Genomic DNA, 19,241 nt, shown 5'->3' with positions numbered 1-19,241 from the left:
CTCTAGAGGCCAGAGTATTTCAGATTTCAAAATATTCTTAGATTTTAGAAAAGTAATAAGATACATGTATCATAATTAACACCTCCAATGGAATCTTGGACAACACCCCATAAGGAATAAGTATTTCTGCAGTGTCACAGATGCATAATCACAGCAAGAAGGGTGAGTACAGGAGCAAATACAACCTCAAACCATAACTGATCAGATTCTGCAGGCAAACGTATTCAGGTATGAGCAAGTTTTATGCCACCTGAGTTTTGAGAAATCTTTCCATTTTCAGAGATTATGGATTTTAGAAATGCAGATATGGGAGCATGGAACTTTCCTAGAAGACTCAGCACAGGATTGCTAAGAAGAAAGCTTAACTGCCTTAAGACTTTCCCTCATGACCCTTACTCCTTATTTCTTTTTTAAAGAAACACAGGATTTTGAATAAATTCAAACTTACAGAAAAGTAAAAGATTTTAAAAAGTCCCATATACCTTCACCTAATCCCTAAATATTAATATTTTACCATCTTTTATCTACCTACTTATCTACTTATGAACTGTTTGTAAACTGCGCACACAATACCCCTTTAATCTTAACTTCCTAAAAACAGGACTGTCTTTTATTAATCACAGTGTAATTATCAAAACCAGGAAACTGACTTTGATGCAGTAGTACCAACTAACCCATAGACCTTTTCCCTCCCAATGTCCTTTACAGCAAAGGAAAAAAGTTCTTTTTCTTGTTTGGATGTAATTTGGGATTCTGCTTTTCATCTAGTTGTCATGTCTGTTTGGGTTTTAAACTGGAAGAGTTCCTCAGTCTTGCTTCATTTTTCAAGACCTTGACATTTTGTGAAGAACACAAGCCAGTTCCTCAGTAGTATCTGATGTTTGATGGTCTGTCATAATTAGATCTGCAGGATAGCATATCAGGAGAAATGTGACTCCTATTTGTCCCATCATGGGTGGTGTTAACTTTGACCATTTGACTTGACTAAGGTGGTATCTACTGTAAAGTCTACTGTCTTTCTCATTTAAGGTTATAATCTTTCCCTTTGTAATTCATTAATTTGTTGGGGGAGGCACTTTGGGACTATATTGCCAAGATAGATTTGATATTTTAAATTAAATTGGAGAGTTCTCGTTGTGCCTCAGCTGTTAACGAACCAGACTGATATCCATGAGGACATGGGTTCAATCCCTGGCCTCTCTCAGTGGGTTAAGGATCCAGTGCTGCTGTGAGCTGTGGTGTAGGTCACAGACGTAGCTCGGATCCTGCATCACTGTGGCTGTGGTGCAGGTGGGTAGCTGTAGCTTCGATAACAACCCCTAGCCTGGGAACTTCCATATGCCATGGGTACAGCCCTAAAAAGATGAAAGGACAAAAAAAAAAAAATTAAATTGGGAAAATTTTTTTGCTTTTTAGGGCCACACCTGAAGCATATGGAAGTTCCCAGGCTAGGGGTAAAATGAGAGTTGCAGCTACTGGCCTACACCACAGACACAGCAGCTTGGGATCCAGGCCACATCTGCAACCTACACCACAGCTCAGGGCAATGGTGGATTCTTAACACACTGAGTGAGGCCAGGGATAGAACCCACATCCTCATAGATAGATAACTAGTCCAGCTCGTTACTGCTGAGCCACAATGGGAACTTCCAAAGAGAAAATTTTAAATATTGACAAAAGATGTATTACATGTCTTCAGCATTTCTAGGGCAGCATATAGAAGGAAAGAATAACAATAAAAGAAGATGGGCTTAACATTTAAGAAAATCAAATTCATTCAATATATTAAAATTTTAAAAATATTTTATCTGGAGAGAATTATCTCAGTTTTTTATACTTGTAATTCTCAAATATACTAATATTTTTATTTTGTAATGATTCTTTCCAACTTTATATATCAAATGTAAGCTTATAGATCACGAAAGTCTATTAAAGGTTTTCTTATAAAAATATGTTTTCTTTTATATGAATTAGAAACTGAACTTAAAAATGAAAAGATAAGGTGTCTAAAGTGGCCCTAATATTCATGCTGGGGAAAATTCTTGTTGTCCTGCTCTAAATTGCTTTGGAACATAATTCCCTGGTTAATTAAGAATCAACAAACCAGAAATAAAAGGGCTAACCAGTTTCACTGGAAAATCCTTCATTGAGAATTCCAGCTGAGGTATCTAAAATATCATTATCACACCAAAAAAAAATTATCTTAATACTATTTTAAAGAGATGGTATTCAGAAAGATACATAACAACAGCAAAATTGCTCTAGTCCTAAGGCTCACTGACAGTATATATTTAATACTTTCCAGTCTATTCATAGATTTGTTGGCAGATTCAACAACAAGGAGTAAAATAAATTTTAATAGAACATTGTAAACCAGCTATAATGGAAAAAATAAAAATCATTATAAAAAAATAAAATAAAAAATAATTTTTTATCAAATACACACATTGAAGTAATTGCCAACCAATAAAACTATGCATGGATATACATTCTAAGCACAATCCCTGAAAATAAAATAAATCTAAGAATAATGAAACCAAAAAGCAAAATCCACACTTTATGTTCAAAGAGAAACCTGCACCTGAATGTTTGTGGCATTACTACCCATATATACAAAAAGTGAAAAAAATCCAAATGTCCATCAGCTGATGATTGGGTAAATAAAATATATATCCATACAGTGGAATCTTATTTAGCAATAATAAGAAATGAAGCACTGACATGCTACAACATGGATGAATCTTAAAAACATTCTGCTAAGTGAAAGAAGCCAGACACAAAAGAACACATATTATATGATTCCACTTTTATGAAATGTCTAAAACAGGTATATCTATAAAGAAGGTAAGTAGATTAGTGATTGCCTAGGACAGGGAAGAATGAGGAGGATCAGTACTGCCTGTTAATGGGAATAAGATTTCTTTGGGGGTGATAAAAATGTTCTAGAATTGATTGTGGTGATGGTGGGACAACTCTGTAAATATACTAAAAAGCAATGAATTGTACACTTCAGGTGAGCGAACTGTATGATATGTGAATTATATCTCAATAAAGTTGTTCGAAAATAGTAATATAATGCAACACATTCTTAGAAATAAATGTTCTTGAAATTCATCATCAAATTTCATTTCATGCTCTGTATCCTCAGCTACTTGAAACAACTTAAGTTTCTTTTGTTAAAAGAATCAAATAAGTACTTTCTACAATTAAATACTTTTGTATATTGTTAATTACTAAAAACCAAAATGGGACACTGTTTAGGAAGTTATGGAAAAGTGTTGTAATGAAAATTTAAAGTCTTACTTAAGCAAGTATTTCTAGTTTTAGAAAACATTTTCTCTGCAGATACTTACACCACAGTGTTTAAAATTACCTTCTTTTTAGGTAGTATATTCCTTAAAGGTTAGGAATTTAATGCTACTGAATAAATGCCTATATACTGTCTTAAAAGAAACAAAAACCAGGTTGTAATCTATATAAATACATAAAGTGTGAAGCATAATAGAGTTTGGAAGCAGTCAGTAATACAAAGAGTAAAATTTCTAACACATTGTCATTAATAAAAATAAATCCCAGTCTACTCATACATTTCTAATAAGGACTCAAAATATTCTGTGTGCCTTAAAACAAAAGAACAGGCTTAGATAAAAACTTATGACCCCATTCTCTTCACTTTCAAGTGGATTACTGTGGTAAAGTGAGATATTCCCCCCACCAAAAAGAAGGGGAAAAAAAATGAAGCTAATATCCAGCAGTTCTCCAGTTCAAACACCAAATATCTATTCTTATCTAATAACAAACCATATGGCAACAGACTATTTATTTGATGGCCAAATTCCCATTTATTAGTTAAGAGCATTTGCTTTGTTAATTTCTGATATATTTATTCTATCATGTTCTGTGACATTTCATTTTGTTCTTATCCAAACAGTTTGTTCTGTGACTTATTTAATTTAGTTTTTATCTAGGCATTTACTTCCAAAATATCTGTCTGGACCAATCTGTCATATTTCTTTTTGAAAGTAGGAGGTGTTCCTAAAAGGATACCTTGAGTCACAAACTGGTCTTGCGGGGCTTCAGGGAGAGGTGCTGTGGAGAGCCCAGGCAGCTGAGGCTCGGCACTCTCTGATGAAGTTGCCACCTGTGCGTGAGCAAAGAAAATCATCTTACTCATGACAGTCACTCACTAATGTAACCCAACAATGTATACACAAGATATGCTTAAACAAAAAGGTTTATTACAAAAGCAGACTAGTTAGTATAACTGGAAAACACTCCATACCTTGGGAGTTAATGGCATTTTCTACTTCTTACAGGATCTATTACAGTTCATATAAATCAGTAACTCAAAGGAGTGATCTGAAGCCTACCTAAGTTTAAGATCCTAATAAAGCCTACTCCCACTTACTGCTCAAATGTTGAAAAGCTAAAAAACATACTATCTTTTCTTTTCAATATTTTTTCTCTTTTCTATTCCACATCACTGACTTCCACTAGTCTATCCTCCACCTCACTTATTTGCTCTTCTACCTTCTATATTCTGCTGTTGGTTGCTTCTAATAATTTTTTTATTTCAGTTATTGTATTTTGCATCTCTGCTTGCTTAAGTTTTAAGTCTTGCATTTCTTTGCTCAATGTTTCCTGTAAATTATCAATCTTTGCCTCTGGTTTATTTCCAATGTCTTACATCATCTTCAGCATCATCAGTCTAAAGTCTTTTTCCTGGAGGTTGATAATCTCCAGATCACTTAGCTGTTTTTCTGGGTTTTTTTCCTTTCTCCCTTATCTGAGTTATAGTTCTCTGCCTTTTCATTTTTAGAGGGTTTTGGTGTAGTGTCCTTTTGGCAGACAGTTGTAGCCTCTCTTACTTTTGATGTCTGCCCCTCTTATGGCTGAAGTTGGTACAGCGGGCTTGCTGTAGGATTCCTGATGGGAGGGGACTGGTGCCTGACCACTGGTAGGTGGGGCTTTGTCTCTGAGTGAGATTACAGGCAGCTGTGTGTCTGGGGGGTCTTTAGGCAGCCCATTTACTGATGGGTGGGGTTGTGATCCCACCCGGATTATTGTTTGGCCTGGGGCTTCTGAGCACTGATAGGTGGGGCCAGATTTTCCCAAAATGGCCACCTCCAGAGAAATACACACTGATGAATATTCCCTAGAGCTTTGCCTCCAATGTCCTTGCCCCACAACGAGCCACAGTCACCTCCTGTTTTCCCAGGAGATCCTCCAGAGCTGCAGTCAGATCCAACCCAGATTCCTATGGAGCCTCTGCTTTGTTCTGGGACCCAGTGCACATGAAAGTCTGTGTGTGCCTTTCAAGAAAGGGGTCTCCGTTTTCCCCAGTCCTGTGGAGCTCCTGTGCACAAGCCCCACTGGCCTTCAATGCAGATGCTCCAGGGGCTCATTCTCCCAATGCCAGATTCCTGGGCGTGGGGACTTGACGTGGGGCTCAGAACTCTCACTCCTACAGGTGAGTCTCTGTGATAGTTACTCTTCAGTCTGTGGGCTTCCCACCCAGGAAGTATGGGGTTGCTTATATCATGTAATTGCCCCTCCTACCTCTTGATGTGTCCTCTTCTTTGTCTTCTGGAGTAGGATATCTTTAGGAAAGTTTCCAGTTCATTTGGTTGAAGGTTGTTTAGCATTTGGTTGTAATTTTGTTGTTTTTATGAGAGAAGCTGAACTCCAGTCCTTCTATTCCACCATCTTAATCCCGTCTCCCCAAAAACATACTACTTAACTATAATTCACTGTGTCCCTGAGATATTTTGCACTTCTTAATTTATAATAAAAGGGTCTTTTAAAATATCAAGTGGCACATACAAATTTTAAGAGTATCTATAAAAGAATTAGCAGAAGTATTAAAAGATTTTTTCTACCTCTCCCCATATCACAAATGAACTGTTTTAAAAAACTAGGCAATATTTGGATACTGCGCTTCAAAATACATATTTTTGAAGCACTGAACAAAAATTCTATAGAAAAACAAACAGTTTCACACACAGGTTTACAAATGAGCAGACTGGTCTCCTAAAACTGAAAAAACCTCAACTGATGTCAAGCACCTCCTACACAGAACATACTGTTATCTTCACACTATTCTCTTTCCTCTAAGATAGCACATACTCTCCATACCTGGACATGCTCCAGGTCAGTGCATGCATGCAGCATGAACTGTCAGCAGAACTTATGAATCAACCTCACAATGACTGTATATTCATTCTAACACTTAAGAGTACCTTAGACTTGATGTGACAGGATGAAAGCAAAACCCAACATTATTCCATTTGCAGTTTCTGATAGTAAAGAGAATATAAATTTGAAGAAAATGGCACATGAAATTAATACACAGGTTTTAAAATCTCCTTTTCAATTTAAGACTTCGATCATTTCTTACCACTTCAAGTATGACATTACAGTAATAAATTTTAAAAAAGTGACAAAAAAGCTGCTGCCAAAAAATGTAAGCTAAGCACATAGAGTTATCTAAAGATGAAAGCTGGATAAATCAGTCTAAATAATCACTCATAAATAAGCATGTATTAAATGCCTTATTTTATATAACGTTAGATCCACATAACGGGGAGAAAAACTTAAAAGACATTTTTTAAGTTATTTTGCCTACAATTGGCTCTAAGAGATGTGTTTTTTGGGTTTTTTTTTTTTAAAGTTCTTGTCAATAGACATCCACACTGACACTAACATCACAACAACCACACTGACACTAACATCACAACTGTATGGGGGCTGATGAACAAGCCTGGCTCCTGCCACAAGCTTCCTTGTTTACATAGGAAATGTGAGTGGTCAATGATGCTGGAATTCTTTATCCTCTCCCTGAACATGCTGTCAATTGACAAATGCTCAGGCAGTCCTCGTTACTGATGAGAAAGAGATGGCACACACTGCATGGAAAGAAAGTTCCTGAGGGCCCACTAAATACTTGGCTCATTAAAAGAAAGCAAAGATGCCTTTTGTGACCAAAGGTTAGGCATTAATAAATGCGGTAATTTTCCTCAGTATAGCTCAAGGAAGGGATAGACAAATTTTGAAAATATCATTTTAGAAAGTATCTATCTAATCACTGCATTGTAACTTATCCCATATGGTTAAGAGAACATAAGAATGTCTTTCTATAGCCATATGTTTTAAAAATTGATTATGGGTGATTTATATTTCTACTAGCCTATATGTTTAAAATATTCTATATTACCATATTACTATTTTAATAAAGAAGTATTAAGTTGACTTGCTTTGGTACTATACTCAAGTCCCTGTGTGCTTGAATAATCTCTAATGGACATTCACTTGATTATATTTAATAATACACATCAATACATAAATGTGTCACATCTTGTTCTACAAAATAACTCTTACTATCATCAAACAAGTGTGAATACATATTTCTCTAATGTCAATTATGTCTTATGCCATTTTACTCTGCTGAAATGACTTTCTATCTTTATAGCTGTTATATCTTATCTCTTCAAATCCCTAAAAACAGACTTAGCTCTCCCTGCTAAGGCCATCTGGTTACACTGGTAATCAAACTTCAGCCTTCCTCCAAACAACCCCATGCGTTTTCTGAATATCTAATGCTTTCAGTACTACACAGCTTTATATTCAGTTATGTTCTAATTATGTTTTATGTTCTCAACCATGCTTTCAAAACTTGTAAGTGGGTATTGAATTCTAAGACATATTTGAATATCTTTTTAGCTACTTGCAAAGGTATACATAAGAAAGAAGGGATTAGGGAGTTCCCATCATGGCTCAGTGGTAATGAACCCGACTAGTATCCATGAGACTAGTATCCATGAGGATGCAGGTTCTATCCCTGGCCTTGCTCACTGGGTTAAAGATCTGGCACTGCGGTGACCTGTGGTGTAGGTCTCAGATCCCAATTGGCTGTGGTGTAGGCCAGCAGCTGCAGGTCCGATTGACCCCTAGGCTGGGAACTTCCATACGCCACAGGTGCTACCCTAAAAAGACAAAAAAAAAGAAAGAAAGAAGGGATTGATCCTTTAAAGCCCACTTCAACTGCTACTTCTTATACAATATCACTCCCTATTTCATCATTCCTTCTAATCTAAGTTCACTGCACCCTGACTATAGCATCTATTATGGCACCAATCACATGTTGCTTTGTAGTGAAGGAGCAAAACGTCATGGCCAACAACCTGGGCTCTAAAGCCAATCATATATTTGAAATCAAATAATGCTCTACAGTTAGCAGTCCCAAAACCCTGACCAAGACATGTATTCATTCCATGCCTTAATTTCTTCTTTTGTAAAAGAGCAATAGTAAAAATGATTTTCAATTTTTTAAAAACTATGAAGACCCATGAATAAAATTTCTCTAGAAATGTTTAAATAAAGTTAAGGCAAAATTTTTCATCAAACTGATGCTCCAGAAAGTTTGAAAGAATCACATATTTCACACTGAAAAGATCAAAAGGAAAGGACCCACATTTCCTTTATTTTGATAACTGATAAAACAGATTTTTAAAAATACAGACTTAATTCTGATCAAGAGCAGCAGAAATGATCAAATTTTGGTCTTCAAGCTATTGCAGTTGTTGGCACGTCCTAGGCATAAACACCTATCTAGTTCAGATTATTTCTGAGAAGTAGAAATGTGATTTTAAGATGAAAAAACGAACTAATGCCTAACCCCTCCTACCTTGGGAAGGAGACACTGAAGTTTAAGGAAGCCATCTCTGAAAAGACATTTATTTATAAGGGTAATGCCCCCAAGGTAACAATGACAGTCCTTACTTCATCTGTAATTTACAAAACATACAAGTCCCAATCCTTCCAACTCTTGCCAAATAACTAAACTAATATTCATTAGTTAACACCATAAAGTACCTAATGTGGCAGTGACAGCACAGAATGGATGACGAACCAGCAAGAGCACACATATCAGCACAATGATTTGACCCAAATCAAAGATAGTGCTTAGAAAGCCAAAGTGGAAAACAAACCAATCAACAAGCTGCATCTTTTCTCAATTCTGGGAGAGACACAAAATAATGACATAAATAACCAGATAAGCTTATTAGCAAGATTTATATCCACTCAAATGACAACTCAATTTGTAATTTCAACATTTTCTTATACCAAGAAACTATTAGTTGATCTGGGTAATGGCAATTTAGGTTTAAAGTTATTCTGGTGTAAATAAATCCCGCAAATTTGTCTCCTGTTAGAATAAGATATACAGTATCTCTAATACAGTAAGGAAAACATGAGAATTGGTAGAACTGGGGTAATTAGACTACTTTTTTGTGAATAAAAGTCACCAATACCAAAACTCTTCTGTTAGGAAACCAAAAAAGAAAGAAAATAGTTGACTGTAAAAAATTCTAACAGATAATACTAATCTTTTGGTAAACTACAAGAAGTAAATCTTATACAAGACTATCTATAAGAATTCTTTAAAAAAGACTTCATTGGAATATATTTCTAAAAGTCTACATGATATCCTAACATAAATAAGTTAAAGATTTTCACATTAATAGAGGTGCTTCTCTTTTAACAATGATCATAATAAGTAACCTACTTCCAAAGTTTTTCTCAGAAAATCTACTATCCTAACTGTAAGATTTATCTTTTATTATGAAATAGGGAAATGCAAAAGCTTGATTTGTTTTTGTTTTTTGTACTTAAGCCTCCTTGTATAGGATAAATACAACTTGATATCTATAAAATAGCTAAGATAACAAAGTCATTTAGAGTAATTACTATTTACTGCATACGTGCTACAAGCAAAGAACTGAAGAGCATACAAAGATTTCAAAGTTAATCTATAGCCCTTTAAACAAACAGAGTAATCTTAGAAGAATTATTTTTAAGCACATATTAATGCTGTCTCTCTGTGAACTAAATAACCAATTAATACAATTTCCTTTGACATTTAACCATACCATTATTCCTCTTATTGAGACAAAGACACACACTATTTCTAGTTTGCAAAGAAAAGCATGACATCTAGTGGAACTGGGGTAATTATTCTATTTTTCTAAATAAAGGTTCAATTTAGCACTAAACATAAGCCCTTCTAAGTCTAGTGGGGTGGGAAGACCCTTAAAACTGCAGCAAAAAGTACCAGTCTCTTGAAAAAGTCTAAGATGTGAATCTTATTAATGTCAGCGTAATTATTTATTATTCTCCCTTTTTTTTTTTTTTTTTTGGTCCTAGAAGCAGCAGTGTCAAGCCTTTGCCTTCCTAATAGGTTCTACAACATAGTAATTGTTCTAAAAACACTTTGCAATTGAACACAATGTTTTTCAGTTGAGAATAAATGAGTTTGTATACTTGTAAAACAAATGAAACCTAGCATGTCATCATTTAGAAATGCTTAGTGTGTCAAACTTTTTATAACAAAGCAACTTCTAAATGAAAAGGAATAAAGGCAAGCAGGTGTACATAAGTTCCAGGTATTTCAGATAATTAAGACAAGCTTCTATCTGATGCACATATTTAGAAATGTGTGTAAAATCATCAGTACCACACTGAATCATGCGAATGAGTCAACATTCTTCAAGCTGTCTAGTCCTTAAGCAAAATTTCAGGATAATCAAGCATTACTAATCATATGAGATTTGTTCACTTCTACTGCTACTGATAAACATTTCAAAACTTTTGAACTTCTGGTTCTACCAAAAAAGGTAAGAAAGAGGTTGAAAACTCATCTAAAAGTATACATATCTGAGCAAGGCAGACACTAGTTCTGCACAGACCACACTTCATATAAATTACAGCTGCTATAGTCAAAATCTTATACTTCATAGTTATTCTTATTTTTCTACTATGTAAATTAAAATTTTTTCAGAATTAAAAATGCAGCACTTAAGCATTCTTTGGACATACCATTGTTTCTGAGGTGGAGAGAGAACTTGGATCTTGATCTTGATTGGACAACCTAGATGGAGCCCTCCAAAACTTGAATGAGTCATCTAAACCTGTGACAAGAGGAACACTGTCAACATGAATAGTCTTTTGGGTACTGTAACAATTAAAAGGAAAAGTACTCCTTACATGAAACCAATCCAGAACTTAAGAAGTTTTCCAATTTTTTATTATTCTTAGTTTATAGATAAAGCAGGTTTCACAAAAAATTAATGATATTAAGTTGACTGTCCTTTAGCTTAATCTAACACAATTTATCAACAGCACCAGCTCCCCAATTTCAAAGTGCAGAAGAATCATAAAGAGCTTGTTAAAAGTGGTTTCCTGGATCCTATTCCCAGAGATTCCTTCTCCCAAATCAAGTAGGGCATAAATTTGCATTTCTAACAAGCTGGAAGCAGTAGCCAATGCTGTTAGTTCAAGGGCTGTGCTTCCAGTAACACCAATTCAGAGAAATCCAATTAAAGGGGTCACTTTCCTCCTAGGGACATTTATTTACAATGTTCAAAAACTTCATCAAATGTCATTCTTCCCTTAATCTCTTTAAACAGTGAGTAGAAAAGTGATTTAGAAATTTATATTTAAATATTTCAGGGTAAATACATTAGCAAAACAAATGAGAAAATGAGGAAAAGTTCTCATTCTTGATTGCCTAGGAAGAACCTTTCAAAAACTTTAAGACATTTAATAGGGGGAAAAAACATAAAACTTTACTGAAGGGCATGAAATAACTTATGAAACATTAATAACATGTCAAAAATGGTTTCCATGAAGAATTTATAACACAGAAAAATGCTTAGGCAATGTTTAGTGAAAGGAGGAAATACAAAAATGTACATAAGATATGAACACAATTATGTAAAATAAACAAAAGCTATACAGAGAAGGAAGAATGGAATATACCCTAACACAACAAAGGTAATTTCTGGGTAGTGGAACTAGATGAAGGTTTTCCTGAGTACTTTTCAAATTTTTTAAATATTTTGTAACAAACACAATTTTAACAGTTTAAAAAATATTACAGTTTATTAAAAATTAAATATAGGAGTTTCTGTCGTGGCTCAGCGTAAATGAATCTGAATATCCATGAGGACACAGGTTCAATTCCTGGCCTCTCTCAGTGGGTTAAGGATCCGGTGTTGCCGTTAGCTGTGGTTTAGGTCAAAGATGCGGTTCAGATCTGGCATTGCTGTGGCTGTGGCATAGGCTGGTGGCTACAGCTCCAATTGGACCCCTAGCCTGGGAACTTCCATATGCCAGGGTGCGGCCGGAAAAAATAAATAAACAATTTAAAAACTCAATATAAATATAATACACTTACCATTTATATCATTGCCTTCAGAAGTCCCATTTAAAGCAGAACAATTCAAATCAAACTTGTATCGTCCTAGGTAACAATGTTTTACCATCTGATTCAAATGTTCATAAAAATGGCAGTGATATAAAAGAGCCTGAAGGGCAGGTTTTCCTATGAGTGACAGGCCAGAGTCCTCGTCATGGACACAAGGGCCCTTTAGGAAAAGAGGGAGAGAGCGACAGTGATTTATCACATAATTTCTTCAAAAAGACCCACTGTCTCTCCACATTCCCCTCAACCAACAAATGCTTTCATCTGTCCCTGTCCTAATATACCAACCTGACCCAGGCAAATTCCCTGAAGGCAGAAGGCTGATCAAGTCTATCTATTGAGGGGATACTTAGTTTAAAATGTTCCTATGAAACTGTACAGCTTTAACCAAGTAATTATATATTTGAGCCATAAATACAGTTAAAAGTATGCAAAGGATCAGTTTAAAATATACAAATAATCACATCATCAGTTTATTTTTATTTTAGTAAGATAATAATATAGTTAATATTTTTTAAACATACCAAAGAAAGAAAAATAAAAGATAAAAATAGAAATCTAAGCGACAACAGGAAAGGTCTGGTCAAAACCTATTCAAAGTTTATTACTAACTGTGAAATTTGCATGTATGTCCTTTCTCTCACACCGCTTGATCACCAAGACATGAATAATAAAACTAACTATCTAGGAATATAAAGTAATAGTCGGAGGTAAAATTACAAGTTAAAGGTATAATTACATTAATAAGATTATTTCCATTAACCCTTCTCTTTAATGGTAGTATTAAAATTAAACTTACTTCAATATTAAAAATAATTCAGTTAAGTTTACTAAACTCCAACTATATACAAACCCCAATAAATAATAAAAGTATTAAACAAAGTAGCACAAATACTGTTTTAATATATTTCATAATAATGCTCGGAACAATTTTCTAATATTTTACTACATAGATTATATGAAATTATTTGAAATTCTTACTTTTGTAAAATCGTGTCTATATTTCCTGAATTAGTTACAGCCACAGTCTAATTTCACAAGGGTTTAACCAAAAATAGATGAATGAATGTAAACTGTATAAATGTTGAAAACAAATTCTTCAAGAGTTCTTAAATCTGTTGTTTCTTTATTCTGTAAAGGCCCACTGAGGCTGATGAGTTTACCATCTGCTAGAAGGTAAGGTGTTACAAACCCACTGTCTTTGAAAATCCACTCTCTAGTTATAAATATTTTCAAAGTAAGTTAAAGTTACACATGTAAGTACAATGTAAAACTATAGTAATTATTCTATAAATATGCATAATTATCATTGTAATAAAGAATATAATTAACAAAATCACATTAACCCTTTAATTAATGTTTTAAAATCTCATTTTTCTCTAGTTCTCACTAATATAAAATGAAAAATATTTAGAATATAAGGATAATGAAAGAAGTCATAAAAGACATATTTAAATGTACCTAATAAAGTTTTAGAACCAGATTATTTTTCTTTGCCTATAAACCATAGTGAAAATTATTTGGCCTACCAAGATTGAAGAAGTTAAACTAATTCTGGTATGAAAAAAAGAATATCCCAGGATACGATGTTAGGAGAAACTGGGAGATAGAAATGTAAAAGACAAGGAGACAGAAAATTAATTCAAGAGGCCTAATGTAAGACTCACATAATTTGTGGAAAGATAAAACAAAGAAAAAGGAAAAGTCATTTTTAAAATAAATATGAAAAAATTGCCAGAGGCAAAAGATATAAAATAGCTATGTCTCCAAGTTAAGGAGTTTAATAAATGTCAAGCAAGAGAAATGAAAGACATATAATCAAAAAATTCCAGAGCATCAAAGATGAAGTGAAGATGGTAAAAGTCATCCATAAAGAGGTAAAAAGAATCAGATGGGCATCCAATTTTTCAATCACAACACAAGATGTTAGAAGACAGTGGAGCAAAATTCTTAGGAGGGAGGATTTCAACTTAATACTTGGTAACCCAAAATATCAATCCAGTGCAATTTAAGTACATTTTCAAACAAAGAAGAACTCAGAAGAATGTCATTCATGCATTTGTTTTTAGGTAGGAATACAATTGTTTTGAGGATGATTACCAGGAAAGCAGATTCTAATTGAAGAGAAAGGATGATTAAGAGCTTAAAAAACTTGAGCTATTATATGACTCACAATGCAAGAAAAAAAAATTAATAGAAATTTTAAGGGAAAAAAAACCACCCAATGCACAAATAAGTTTTTTTTTTTTTGTCTTTTTGCTATTTCTTTGGGCCGCTCCTGCGGCATATGGAGGTTCCCAGGCTAGGGGTCGAATTGGAGCTGTAGTCACCGGCCTACGCCAGAGCCACAGCAACGCAGGATCCGAGCCGCGTCTGCGACCTACACCACAGCTTCGTTAACCCACTGAGCAAGGGCAGGGACTGAACCCGCAACCTCATGGTTCCTAGTCGGATTCGTTAACCACTGCGCCACGACGGGAACTCCCAAATAAATTTTTTATAATCACACACACACACACACACCAGGAATGCTTTCCTCTGAGTCCTGGGGAGGTCCTAAAAACACACACACACACACACACACACACACACACACACACACACACACACACACCAGGAATGCTTTCCTCTGAGTCCTGGGGAGGTCCTAAAAACACACACACACACACACACACACACACCAGGAATGCTTTCCTCTGAGTCCTGGGGAGGTCCTAAAAACACACACACACACACACACACACACACACACACACACACACACACACACACACACACCAGGAATGCTTTCCTCTGAGTCCTGGGGAGGTCCTAAAAACACACACACACACACACACACACACACACACACACACACACACACACACACACACACACACACACACACACACACACACACCAGGAATGCTTTCCTCTGAGTCCTGGGGAGGTCACAGCCCTGGAAGCAGAGATAAGGAAGTCTAACCACACCCCAATAAATGGCTCTGTAATGAATTACTGCTTTCCACTTTTGAGGCTGCAGAAAAGAACCTAAACATAATCAGGCTTCACAAAGTAAAAGTAGAGATAAAACTGACAAAAATTAGCAGTAGAAGTGGGGGAGGAGATACTGGTAAAGGACAGCAACACCTTAACCACACCTTACTTTTTAATTGGGAGGTGGGGTGGAGGAGTAAGAGATATGATGCATAGGTAAGGAGACCAGAAACAGCAGTGGTGGCCAGGGGAGAAACTAGGACCAGTAAGTAAAACTATATTGTCAGGACTCTATTTAAATGAGCTAACACCTAAATACTGACAGAGTAAAGGATCAAACATTATTGCAAACATAGTATTTAGAGACAGGAAGGTAACTACCTGAAGAATTAAAATCAGTAGAATCAGTAGCAGGTAAAGCTGTTTCTGTGAATGGAAGGAGTAACGGATTTCATTATAAGCTCTATTAGCTTTTTTACAGTGAATATTTATTACTTGAAATAAACAATTTTTTCTAAAAATTCAAACAATCCATTCAAAATATTTTTTCAGGAAAACCAAAGGATATGGAATATGTACATATTACATAACCATTATTTACTTTTACTTATTTTAACTAAGCCTGAATCCCCTATCTCCACATGTCAGAGCTTCCCGGTAGCAATGGCACATTGTCAGCAGAGCTTTAATCACAGCAGTGAAGCCAGGTTCAGCATACGCACAAAAGATAGTCTGACTTAGGCTTTCTACACATGACTAATGTACAAGGGCCAGAAAAACGAAGACCTCCATGCATATACTAGACTCTGCTCCACAGATTCATCAGTAATTGATGGGCCTGTCTTCTGGCAAGGTGGGGAACTCAGCACAGTCTAATTGCTCTGCCTCAGGATGTCTATATCCTTACCAGCCTGCCCTCAGGTGAGTGCTAGGGCTGCCAGATCATCTGCACTACTGCCAGGGAAAGCTGAGAAAGATAATATGCAAAGAAAGAAAACTCTGCAATTCACCAGAGGGCATTACAAATAAATCTGCAAAGAAAATAGCAAATTAATTAAGTCATAGAATACTCCAATTAACTTCTAAATATTGCTCTCAAAGATGCAATAAGCTATAATATATTTAAAACATACGTTCTCCTAGTGTCACAATACTAAAATACCCATTAGCTATGAAGCAAAACAAGTTCACATTTAAGAACAATGGAGAATATTTTCAAGAAAAATGGAATTATTTTTATATATAACAAACTTTCATTTTACTTTTTTTTTCTTTTTAGGGCTGTACCCATGGCATATGGAAGATCCCAGGCTAAGGATAAAATTAGAGCCACAGCTGCAGGCCTACATTACAGCCACAGCAATGCCAGATCCAAGCCACGTCTGCAACCTACACCACAGCTCATGACGTCAGATTAACCCACTGAGTGAGGCTAGGGATCAAACCCGGAACCTCATGGATACTTGTCAGGCTCATTACCTCTGAACCACAACAGGAACTCCTGTAACAAACTTTTAAATGCTATAATGTAACGCAGATTGAAAAAAGATCCTAACTACATAAGAAAAACCTAATTACATACAAATTATGAATATAGCTAAAATTATATTGCTTCTCTGACACCAAATATTTATTGTTTTGTGAAATCAATAGTCATAATGATTCATGATGGACACATCTTTTCATTAAAAGATGAAAAATATGCATTATAATTATCACATCAAATATGGAAATGATACATACTACAACTATAAATCAGTCAGCCATCTCTCTACAACACACTAAACACATATGCAAACAGTCTGGTTCTGTCCATGGAGAGTGCAAAGACTCAATGACCCCTCCCTAGGAACAACGAGCACATTTAGGACCCAGATCTCATATCTATATACCATTCTTCACTGAAAGAAATCAGGGCTCTCTGAGCAAATACCTGATTCCAGGGCAAGGCTGAGAAAGTCTTAGCATCTTGCTATACCAGAAAGTAAGGAAGTGTTCAAACACTGATTAAAAATGTTAAAAGGTTCCTTTGTGCTATATATTAGATTCCAGATATGTGATCTCATATGGTATTTGTCTTTCTCTTTCTGACTTACTTCACTCAGAATGAGAGTCTCTAGTTCCATCCATGTTGCTGCAAGTGGCATTATTTTGTTTTTTTTAATGGCCCAGTAGTATTCCATTGTGTATATATACCACATCTTCCTGACCCAATCCTCTATCAGTGGACATTTGGGTTGACTCCACGTCTTGGCTATTGTGAATAGTGCTGCAATGAACATGTGGGTGCACGCATCTTTCCACAGAAAAGAAAATCATGGACTTAGAGAATAGACTTGTGGTTGCCAAGGTGGAAGGGGAGGGAGTGGGAGGGACAGGGAGCTTGGGGTAAATAGATGCAGAATGTTGCCTTCGGGATGGATTAGAAATGGGATTCTGCTGTGTAGCACTGGGAACTCTGTCTACTCAATTATGATGGAACATGTGATGTGAGAAAAAAGAACGTATACATGTATGTGTAACTGGGTCACCATGCTGTGCAATAGAAAAAAAATATATAAATAAGTGATAAAAAAATGTTAAAAGTACGCAGGAGTCTTCTCCTCCCAGCCAAATCTGAAACTCCTCCCAAGCAAATATGAAATTGAACATCTAAATAATGATAGTGATTATAACCCATAAAAGAGACTAAGAATCCTTGAGTTCAAACTATATCCAGCAACAGAATCTTCACATTCAACAGGACTCAATCCAAGTCAGATTATAGGAAATCAGTTTACAAGACACCAGCCAACTGGGAGCACAACATGGTTTAAGGTCTCTTGAGAGAGGGAGTAGCCAACATTATAAACATTATAAACATGCTTTAAGGTCTCCTGAGAGAGGGAGTAGCCAACATTATAAACATTGGTCTTAAAAAGCAGTGCACACTTTTCTATGCAAAAGTGAAAAGACCTATAATGCACCAAGGACTGGTGCCATAGGAACTCGGTGCTTGTGCAGCAGGAGTCTGGTTTCCAGGTCCTGTTAGGGCTGCTAAGTGCCCAGGAGAGCTGTGCTGAGAGGTTCTCTATCTGTGCCTACTCCTATGACCACCCACTCCCTGTACATTTATCTATCCAGGGAAAGATAATGGGAGTTATGCTACAAAAATTAAGACCTGATTTTCAACTTTATTTACTTAGCAATATCAATAAGACTAACAGAAAAAATGAAATGATTTGCACATTTCTACACATTAGCAAAGACTGATGGAGCACCATCTTCTCTGTGGTTGGGGCTGGAAGAAATTTTTTTTTAAATATTAAAAATATGGTCCTGAAATATACATTCCATTTAGGAAGATTAAGTTAAATGATAAGAAATAGGCAAGCAGTAAAGGTTATACAAGGGAAAGAACTTAATTTAATGATATAGACATTAAATGCCAATATTTTTCAGAGAAGAGGAAGATTAAGATAGATTATAGCAGTTAGTGGTTTTTTAAAATTAAAAAATGTATTGTACAACACAGGGAATATAGATAATATTTTATAACTTTAAATGAAATACAACCTCTAAAAAACATGAATTACTATGTTGTACATCTAAAACTTACATAATTTTATACATCAACTATATTTCAATTAAAAAAAAAGAAAGTTTTCAAATGAAATAAACATTACCCAGAAGCTCTTTAAAAAGACTGCTATACTTTGGTAGCTTATAAATAGAAGCAGAAGAAAGAAAAATTATAAGCTAAGTCTTAAAACTTAAGGAAGAACTAAATTTTTATAAAATGTATAACTTTAATAAATTATTCCTTTCAAAACTCTCCCAAAAATGTTTTAAATGATATATGTCTCACCTTATTCCAGAAAAGATTTAAGCCCTATTACAAGGAAAGGTAAATTATAACAAGACAGTAAAAGTACAGCATAAATGAAAGAAGAATAAAGTTATGAAAAATGTGGAACCAGGAATAAAGCTACAAAGTATATACACATTTGATAGGAGGGCACTG

General features: G+C 35.2%; 1 protein-coding gene across 4 annotated transcripts in view; it reads right to left on the bottom strand.

The window, feature by feature from the left end:
• RTTN (rotatin) overlaps positions 1-19,241 on the bottom strand; it is a 146,815-nt gene that overhangs the window by 43,307 nt on the left and 84,267 nt on the right. For all 4 annotated transcript variants that reach the window (XM_047766974.1, XM_047766973.1, XM_047766975.1 and 1 more), the window contains exons 33-35: positions 12,236-12,425; positions 10,876-10,967; positions 4,048-4,141 (exon numbers count right to left, since the gene is read on the bottom strand). In XM_047766974.1, coding sequence (XP_047622930.1) covers positions 4,048-4,141; positions 10,876-10,967; positions 12,236-12,425 — 376 coding nt within the window. The remainder of the gene's footprint in view (positions 1-4,047; positions 4,142-10,875; positions 10,968-12,235; positions 12,426-19,241) is intronic.

Source organism: Phacochoerus africanus, chromosome 2, assembly GCF_016906955.1.
Source record: "Phacochoerus africanus isolate WHEZ1 chromosome 2, ROS_Pafr_v1, whole genome shotgun sequence".
Lineage (NCBI taxonomy): Eukaryota > Metazoa > Chordata > Mammalia > Artiodactyla > Suidae > Phacochoerus > Phacochoerus africanus.
This window is presented reverse-complemented; position numbering and strand designations above follow the sequence as displayed.